The sequence below is a fragment of the Bufo bufo genome, chromosome 3, assembly GCF_905171765.1.
Source record: "Bufo bufo chromosome 3, aBufBuf1.1, whole genome shotgun sequence".
Lineage (NCBI taxonomy): Eukaryota > Metazoa > Chordata > Amphibia > Anura > Bufonidae > Bufo > Bufo bufo.
In genome coordinates, this window is record NC_053391.1 from 456,832,087 (window position 1) to 456,842,080 (window position 9,994).

At 41.9% G+C, this 9,994-nt stretch overlaps 1 protein-coding gene across 1 annotated transcript in view; it reads left to right on the plus strand.

The window, feature by feature from the left end:
• The window catches only part of JADE3 (jade family PHD finger 3), a 67,030-nt gene extending 57,607 nt beyond the window's left edge, over positions 1-9,423 (plus strand). The window contains exons 9-11 of the mRNA XM_040425152.1: positions 430-900; positions 1,719-1,836; positions 7,752-9,423. Of these exons, the coding sequence (XP_040281086.1) occupies positions 430-900; positions 1,719-1,836; positions 7,752-8,641 (1,479 nt within the window). The 3' untranslated portion in view covers positions 8,642-9,423. The remainder of the gene's footprint in view (positions 1-429; positions 901-1,718; positions 1,837-7,751) is intronic.
• The last annotated feature ends 571 nt before the right edge of the window (positions 9,424-9,994 follow it).

Consider the following 9,994-nt stretch of genomic DNA (forward strand, 5'->3'; position numbering starts at 1 on the left):
GATTAATAATGTGGATATGGTAATGGTTTTTTGAATTTCTTTTTTTAGATACCAGTTGGGTTTATTTTTTATTGTTTGTATTTTTTAATATGATAAATGGGAAAAGGGGTTCCTGAGCTGTGCCATACATAGATATTGTCCAAGCAAAGTCTTTATGGAGTGGGACTATTGCTTTCCTAATATCGATAGGCTGTTGGCTGCTGGATTCCCTCCGGCTTCAAGAAAAAAAACATCTGTCTTCTGCTCATGCTAACCTCCCGATGACTGCATTTGGGTCAGAATTCCAGGAATGTAAAATGAATGTTACTGTAGACATCTACCTGTGACATTATTTTCTCCATATTTCTGGTGAAAACTCTTGCCTTGTAGCTTTTTCTAATGTGTAAGCTTATTGTTGGTATTGTGTCACTGATTCCATTTTCTCTGTAGTGCTCCGTTAAGAGCTGTATCACGGCCTTTCACGTCACTTGTGCATTTGAGCATAGTTTGGACATGAAGACGATACTAGATGAAGGGGATGAAGTGAAATTTAAATCCTATTGCTTGAAGCACAGTGAGAACAAGCACTGTCCAGCAGAACAAGACGAGCCTGACAAAGCTCATGTGGACAATAGACAGAGTGAGAGTGAAAAAATCAGCCTCCGAGCTCAGAAACTGAAGGAGTTAGAGGAAGACTTTTACACTATGGTGAATGTGGACCATGTGGCAGCCGAAATAGGCTTACCCAAGATAACGGTGGATTTAATATATTCTTTCTGGATGTTGAAACGAAAAAGTAATTTTAACAGACCGCTTGTACCACCTAAAGAGGAAGAACAGAATGGCTTGATGCAGCCCAAGGAGGACAGTATTCACACCAGGATGAGAATGTTCATGCACCTTAGGCAAGATCTTGAGAGAGTAAGTTTGGTGTTACTTCTAAGATTTAGAGATCTAATTTTATATATATTTAAAGGAGAAATATCTTTAGTTTTTTTTAAAACTTTAAAGGCAGTGTTCATATCAAATTGATCCATCGAAGGCTGGGTTCACGTTACGTTTTTGCCATACACTGGCATCCGTCACCAAAAAGTTCTATTGCAAAAAATAGACAAACCTTTTTTCCTAGGCTCTGCAGGATAGAAAAAGCGTGATGTGCTATGCATTTGCGTCCATTTACGCCCCCCCCCCCTCACACACACACACACACACACGCACGCACACGCAAGTATTTAACATATACGTTAAATGGATGGCAAAATCATTATGTGATCTAGACTTTTGGCTGGTTCTCAGTTACAGCCTGTATTACAGTCCAGAGCTGCATTCTTTAGGAGGTTCTCCATGGGGCTTCCAGGCGGAGGCTTCCACCCAGCAGTGAGCCCGGTGACGGCACCGGCACTGATGGGCGGGCTTTAGCGCTGCCTGACCCTGCAAAACGGCTAGGGCAGCGCTAAAGACGGCCCATCAGAGCCGGTGACGTCACCAAACACACTGCTGGGCGGAAGCCTCCGCCCGGCAGTGTATTATTGTAAATAAGAGCCCTTGCCTGGCGCTATCTAGCTCGGGGCAAAGGAGAGCATCGGAGCATGACATGCTCCGATGCCAACATCAGGGGGGCTGCCTGGGTGAAATTATGGGTATGTCCGGGTTCAGCTCTGAACCCGAGCAACCCCTTTTAAAAACAAATGTCTTTATGAATTCTCTTTTGATCTTATCTATATTTTTCTGTTACACAGGTAAGAAATTTGTGCTACATGGTCAATAGAAGAGAGAAACTCAAACTGTCCCACAGTAAAGTCCATGAGCAAATCTTCAATTTACAAGTACAACTTGTCAATCAGGAGATGGCAGCAGGTAACCAGTTTTTCACTTGGTCCTTGACAAAGCCATTAGCATCTGCACAAGGAAGGAAATTCAGGATTTATATAGAGCTGATTGTAGGGAACATTGGGGGGGATTCAAAAACCCCTATACTTCAGAAAGGTAGTGTAAAAAATGTGCTAACCGTTTTTACGCAGCCATCCTTAATTTAAAAAAAGCACATGTGGTATGGGCCCAGGGCATTAACCCCGGAAGATCACCATTTGACACCAGTTTTCTGGCTTAAATCTACAGCAGCTATAAGCTGGTCACAAATACAATGTCCAGTTTACCTGCCCATGGTTTGGATGCTCCTGGTACTTGGAAAGGCCTGGAGAATGCTCGCCAGTAATGTAGAAAAAGTATTTCCAGCATTACATTTTGCATTCCATCATATTAGAAGTCAATGGGCAGCATAACGGATCCAGACAGAATTATTATGACGGAATGCGTCTTAAAGGCTTCCATGGTTCATTCAGTCACAGTATTCCGTTATATTCCATGATAACGGAATTTCACAAGTTCCAAACTTGTAAAATACAAGTTCGCTCATCCCTACTTAAAAATCGGCCCATTTTCATTTTACATAGCCATATAAGGGCTTATTTTTTGTGGGACAAGTTGTATTTCTTAATGACTCCATTTAATTACAAGTCTTATATTGGAAAACAGGGGAAAGTTTTTTTTTAAAAACCCACAATTCTGCCAAGGTTTTTTTGGTTTTGATATTATGCCGTTCACTGTGCACTAAAAATAACATGTCCTTATTCTGAAGGTCAATACAATTACAGCAATACCAAATATGTATAGTAGCTAAAGCTTTTATTCACTTCAGTGAAACCGCACTCTTTACAATTGTTGTGGCCATCCTTGTAGCAACTGCACCTGGACAACCATGTACTATAAGTAGTACTCCAGAACTCCTTTTGAAATGAATGGAACCCCGTGCACATGGCCTCGTGATCGGTGTGGGTCCCAGCAATTGGTCGTCTACAGAGCTAATGGTTATTCCCTATCTTGTGGATACGGGATAACTTTGCATAAGCAGAAAACCTGTTCAAAGTGGTTCTCCAGGGAAATAAACCTATTCAAAAATAGGCTACAAAGGGTAAAAAGTAAAAGTAAACCACTTTCATCCTCACTGATCACCCACAGCTGCTGTTGCGGTCCATGGTACTCTTCATTTCCTGATCCCGGGTCAACATGCTGGAAACGCAAGTAAAAGACCTGCTCAGCCATCACTGGCCTTACTGGTGATTGGCTGCTCAGGCCTTTCCTGATGTTACCAGCATGTTGAGCCAAGGCCAGGAAATGAAGAACAGCAAGGATCGGCATCAGTAGGGTATTGGTGAAGGTGAGCGTGAATTTCTATTTTTATTTTTTTAACTCTTTGTGGGACATTTAAAAATTCTTCTCCCATAAAACCCTATAATTTGCATTATAGTATCAAATATATTTTAAGTACAACTGACAGAATCTACAGCTTTTTATCTGCACATAAAGGCCAGGTAGTTCGCCACATCTGCATTGGAGGCGCTGTTAAGAGCCTCAGTCACAGATTGTCAAAAATGCTCTAAAAAATACCGCAGCATGCTATGCTATCTTGTTAATTAAAATGACGGAAACCTGATCCCATTATAGTCGATGGGTCTTGTCTGGTGCCATTGGTGTCCGACATATGACTGTTTAAGATTTTTGTTGTCCTGCTGCTGTGAATGAGCCAACCAATGGAAATGATTAGCCTAGATGTGAACGAGCCCCAAGAATATCATCAGGTTTTTTTTCTTTTGCTAAAGAACTATTAAAAGTCTGATCCGAATTTTATTATACTCCGCTTTCAAAGTGATATGTTTGCTGTTGAAATGTGGGAAGAAACTTACACAACTGTTCTTACAAATGGAACATCGGAGAGGCTTTTCTATAGAATTTTTGTCGTAGTAATTTTCTTGTTTTTATATTAGAAGAATACAGACACTTTGACTCTGGCTAGCCAGGACCAGGTGCTCTAATGGGTATTTTGCAGCACTTGGCACTTACATAGGGAATATCCTGTGGCAGCAAAAGATCTGGCTGTTAATTGATATTCTTAACACACTGTATGCTGTGGGAGCCCTTCTGTTCTGACAAATAGGGACATTCTTAAACTGCTTTTAATTGTACATGAATGGGCAGCAATAGTGAAATTTGGGGCTGATAGTACTGCATGAATGTATGCACAATTTAAGCTCCAACAGTGTCTAAGGGGGGGGCTCTCTGTTGAATAGAAAACCTTACAGGACTGTCCTCAGGAAGTGGCATGCATGGCAAGCTACGGTAGGTGCTCAGGGCTATTCCTAGATGGCCTCTAATCAATGAAAGCATTCTTTGTAATATGGCACAAAAACATTTTCTGTAGTATAGTCTGTTGTTTAGATACCAGGTAGTCCGGTTATTAAATAAAATCCTGTGAAGACACGTATTTGCTAATTAATCCAGAATCAGATACTGCAAAATATTTTTTTAGTAGATTTATTTTTATTTTTTGTAGATGATTATGAAGGCAATTATCTTGCCCGAGTTTATGCTAACATTATTTAGAGAGATGTGTTACTGAACCATAGGAACCTATAGTCTGGGGAGGTCATTGTCAGTGTGGATCATGTATTATCTTTTATATAGGTGTTGCTTATCAGAATCACAGAAATGCCATCCGGTCGCAATGAATGCAGCCCAGATCTAGCAATCTCTGGAAAATGGCAACAGTACAATAAACATGCCTTTTAAGACTACTTATAAAAACTTACACAGTTACAGAACACTCGGAAGTCGCCATATAGGCTGTAAGACGTCCAGTTGGGTCAAACGATGGGAACCCACCTCTGATTATATCACCACTAGCACTTACATCAAGAACATCACCACAGCCAGTGCTTGTAACAAACTTACCACAGATTATTAGCACCTATAAACAAAAAAATGGCACACTGCTTAAGGAAGTCATTTAAAAAAAATCTCATCTTTATTGGAATACATTAGATAAAAAAAACAAGTGAATGGTATCGACAGCCAAAACCACATGGAGGTGCCAGAGCGTGATCACCAATAAACATTGCAGGATGTAAAAAGTAAATACAAGCAAGTAAAAAACATATGGTGGATCTGCAGCAAATCAATACAAAGGATTAGGGTTGTCACGATACCAAATATTTTCTTTCCCCTGTTACGACATTCCCCATTATTTTAATAGTTCACACTTTTTCGGACGTGGTGATATCTAATATGTTTTTTTTTTTTTATTGTTTATATATAAAATTGGAAAGGGGGCCATTTAAAGGGGTTCTGCAGTTTGTTTAAACTGATCTATCCTCTGGATAGATCATCAGCATCTGATCGGCAGGGGTCCGACCCCTGCCGATCAGCCGCGGCCTTCTCACTGTTTACCGCAGGCCCAGTGACGTCACGACTAGTTTCAACTGGCCTGGGCGCGGCTAAGCTCTGTTCAATTGAATGGAGCTTAGCCCCGCCCAGGCCAGTTGATACTAGTCGTGACGTCACTGGGCCTGCGGTAAACAGTGAGAATAACGTGGCGCTGCTGGAGCACCGCTGCCTTCTCAAACAGCTGATTGGCTGGATTGGTCTGACTAAGTTTACCTTAGTTCCCTAGTTAATACTTTTGTATAGGTATTAAATTACCTAGTAATTGCTGCAGCAGCATGTTCTTTCTTCCCCAAGACATTTCAGTGGTGCGGCTAAAACAGCGTTGCTAGGTGTCCTCTGTCTCCTATCTTCTATATACAGAAGACGGAGGACGTAGTAGTGGGCAGTCCCGAATGCTGCGTGCGCACTACCGTCGGACTGGGATAGTGGCAATATTCGCGATTAAAAATTCGCTATCAACTACTCAGGAGGAAGAGGGCGTGTTTAAGTCTGGAGATAGCCGATTGGTTAGGGTGAGGCCGAGATGAGCCAAATAAATTCTGGGTAGTTAGGGAGGGAGGCCGAGCAGACACTCTGGTTACGGGGCATAGCACTAGCCAAAATAATAATTGTTAAACATTGGGGCACCATGAAATACCCCAGTTTTCGGGAGTGGATGGAGTGGATGAACAGGGTTAGGCAGTACGAACATATTTTAGCCCAAACAGCAGGGAAAAATGCAGTCTGCTGCGCATTTGGGGTAACTGGAAACAATGACAGTTGACGTAGATACGGTAGCTCTGTGGAACAGAAAGGGGGCAACCAGATATAATGATAATCAATGTAGACACGGCAGCTCCGCGGAAAGAAAAGGGGGGGTGGAGGGAGGGACAGGGGGGATGATTAATAAAAGAGAAATTTAGTACAAGATGAATCTAATACTGTATTCCTATTCTATTGTTATGTGACATTGAAGTGGAAGATTGTCTTTTTTTGTCTTTTGGAAAATAAAAAAGGGAGGGAGGGAGGCCTCAGGGTAAGGGCATCGGGGGCAATCTTGAGAAGATAGTCAGAAAGAAGTCTTGTGAGGAGCGATTACTATGGACGGAATCTTATTAAACAAGTGGTATGTGAACAGAATAATTTGTGATTTATAGTTTATCACCACCGCAGCAACAACATATATGAAAAATGAATTTTGAGTGAAAATATAAGTTATCCTTTTATTATATTTTTTACTTTTTATTTAATAACTATTGGCCCCCTTAGGTGCTAGAACCCTTGTCCTATTTAACTTAATAGAGATCTATTAGGGTGAATAGGATTTTACACTGTCCCTGTGCTTTGTGCACACAGCAGCAGGGAGCTTACCATGGCAGCCAAGGCTTCAGTAGCGTCCTGGATGCCATGATAACTGATCGGAGCCCCGCCATCTTACTGCTGGGGCTCTGATTGGAAGCTGCCACTGCAATCAATGGAGGTACTGAGGAGGAGGGGAGGGGACCCTGTGGCCACTGCCACCAATGATAATACTGGGGTGGGCGCACTGCACCACCAATGAATATAATTAACCTGTTAATACGAAAGTAGGCGGTGGATACTGGGCGTATCACACAGCCGGCACCCAGCCTCAATGACCGCACCTCAGGGGTTAATTGACCGGGATCGCATGCGATACCCGGTGCAACCCTACAAAGGATATATACAGACCCGAAATAGGCACCCCCACAGGACACCGCCTTGTTTTTTTAATCTAATGTATTCCAATAAAGATAGGATTTTTTAATGACTTTCTGAAGCAGAGTGCAATTTGTTTGGTTTATAAGCATTTTGTGTTGCACCTGCAATAAATTGTCTATCTGATAGGTATCTCAACACTGATGATGTAAAATGCATATAGCTACAGGCAGCACACAAGATTAAGCATTGCTATTGACTTCTCCAGATGTCCAATAGTGGTATCTGATTGTTTGGCTTGGAGACTGACTGGTGGTAGCTCTGGGGTTCAAAGGTGGCTGAAGACTGCAGAGAACCTGCCCTGGAAAGAGCAACCCACAGACTGATCACTACAGTTACCTTTAAATAGCCTAAATTAATTTGTTTCACTTGGTTTTATGCCAGCTTCTTCAGTGGGCTTTCCCACAGGGCAAGGTACATCAACATAGGTTCACAAAAGTAGTCGCCGGACATCTTATAGCCTATATATGTGGAAACGTCTGAGTCTTCTGTGACTGTATGTTTGTTTTTATACATTTACATATGTGCAGGCAGGATGCAGGGGTTAAAAAAAAAAAAAAGTGCTCACCTGTCACGATACTCCAGTTCCAACTCCATGATGCTTTCCCCACTGCTCCCAGCACTTTTAGCCAACAGCAGTGACGTATGTGTAGACGGCATGTGACACAGTACAGTGTTCTTACATTAGATTATAGTTCTCCCCTTACAAAAGTAGAGTAAAGTGTAATGAATAATATCAATTACCATTTAATATTTTTCTGTTTTTGTGTCCCTAGGACAACCTTTATCAAGTGCGCTGGAGAATACATTATTTTACCCTCCTCCAAGAATAACTTTAAAGTTAAAAATGCCAAAATGCACAAAAGGAGACAGTAAAAACAGTTCAGTGAAGACTGGCAAACGATCAGGTCTTGTTGATAAAAACAATACTTCACATCATGGCCGTGGCAGAAAGCTACAGAAGTCTTCAGAGGTCCTCACTAAACACTACTCCTCTCACTTGGCCTCCGAACAAAGACGGAATGGATTACTAGAGAGTAGTAATCCCCGGATTGAGAATCAGGAACCAGTGATGCAGCAAACGTCACGATATAGGAGCTCAGGTAAACCAATGTCTCTACAAGCTGTAATACATGGACAGTCTTCAAATGGAAGTGGGAAAGTTCAGCGTCAACATCTCAAGTCAAGCAAGTCTAATGGAATTTTACATTCTAGTGCGGACAGAATCCAAAGGGAGAGCTTAAGCCAAACGTCTCATGACCAGGAGTCCTTAATCACAACGTCTCTGCCTAGCCCAGGAAACTTTAGAAAGTCCAACATTGAACATTATAGCCGATCATTCAAAGAAACCACAAACAGCTTGGTAAGGACCACAGAAGATCTTCGAAGCTGTGAAAAACCTCCAAAAAGGCAGTCTGCGAAAGAGCGTTTGTGGAACAAACAGACTACTGAATGCCAGTCTTCGGGGACTCCATATCAGGATAACGATGGCTACTGTCCTGACCTAGAATTGAGTGACTCAGAAGCTGAAAGTGACGAAAATAAGGACCACATGCGACTGAGAAGAGGCAGCTCAAGTCGAGAAAGTCCTAACAGAGACTCAAATAGAAACAGTCGTAACCGAAGCAAAAAGAGTATGGTTCCTCACAGTTCGGGACAGAGGTGATGGCTCATGGCTCTCCAGATCATTTATTTAATGCCTGTGCATATTCAAATGCCAAAAAGAGAGCCTCCATCTCTAGGAATCCAGTAATTATGGGAATTCTTTTTTTTTTTTAAATCTGGTTTTCTAGTGGAAAGGCCATGCTAAGGGTGTGGACAAGTCATTCGTCTAGGAGAATGCACAGGCCGCAGTGTTACTTTTTGTAGAGCCCGGAATAATATGCACAACTACATTTTTATATTATTTGTAACACCAAAATGTTCTTAAATATTATACAATACAAACACCTTGTTTAATTTATGTGGAAGCGAAGCTCTGTACCATAGTTTAAATATGCCTTTAAATATCTTTGCTAACAAGTGAGAGTGTTACTTTGTGTAAATACCTTGTTTTTAATGTGAATTTTAATGGCAGTGTACAGGATTTGCTTGTCGTGCAATGCATTTGATGTAAATATTTAAACGGTATACCTACCAGATGCCAATATGTGAATATGGTTTACAAAGAGGAATGGTAGATTTACATTATTTATCATCGTGTTTCAGTCAGACTGAAAAGATCAGCTGAGCATGGGTCGTATGCATGAAGAATCGTGATCTGCAGAATGTATTCATGGCAGCTGGGGGAATAGCACTGAAGTCACAACAGAACACTACTTTCTTTCCAGTCTGAATGCAGAGCCCCTCACTTAAAATAAAAAACACACAAGAGGTCTTCCTAAGCAGTTGTTGTACTTTGTGAACTGTACTGAGTTTTGGATTCCCCATCTCCAATTATTATTTTTTTGTACTGAAGACAATGGGTGTCATTTGCGAAGACCGGCTTTTATAAGGGGTTATTCAATATCCTAAAATGCCCCCCCCCCCCCCCCCCAATGTGCCGGGTCCCTCAGAGAATATACTTGCCTCGCTCTCCGCACCGCCGCTTCTCCCTGTACACGGATGAAAACATCCGGGGATAGGGGCCTCCCTAGCATCACCTCTTCTCCGTCACCCCCTGCCATTGGCTGCTCCCCCTGACACCGGATGTTATCCTCCGTGCACGGGGAGAAGCAGAAACGGCGGTGCGGGGTAGGTATATTCCGTGTAAGAGACCCTGTACATTGGGGGCTGTTTATGACATTGGATAACCCCTTTAATGCCGATCTTTATTTTCCCTTTTGCACTGCCTTTGATGGCAGACGCGTCTTATTTTTTGACCCCCATTTACCCACATCTCCTGCTGTGTGGAAAGGAAGTCAGTTTTTCTATTTATTCCTATGGCAGTCTTGTAGCAATGAATAGAGAAACTGACTTCCTTTCTATACTATATAATTTACCAGCTCACTTGCAAAAATTGGGAGTGTCTGAAAGTGTG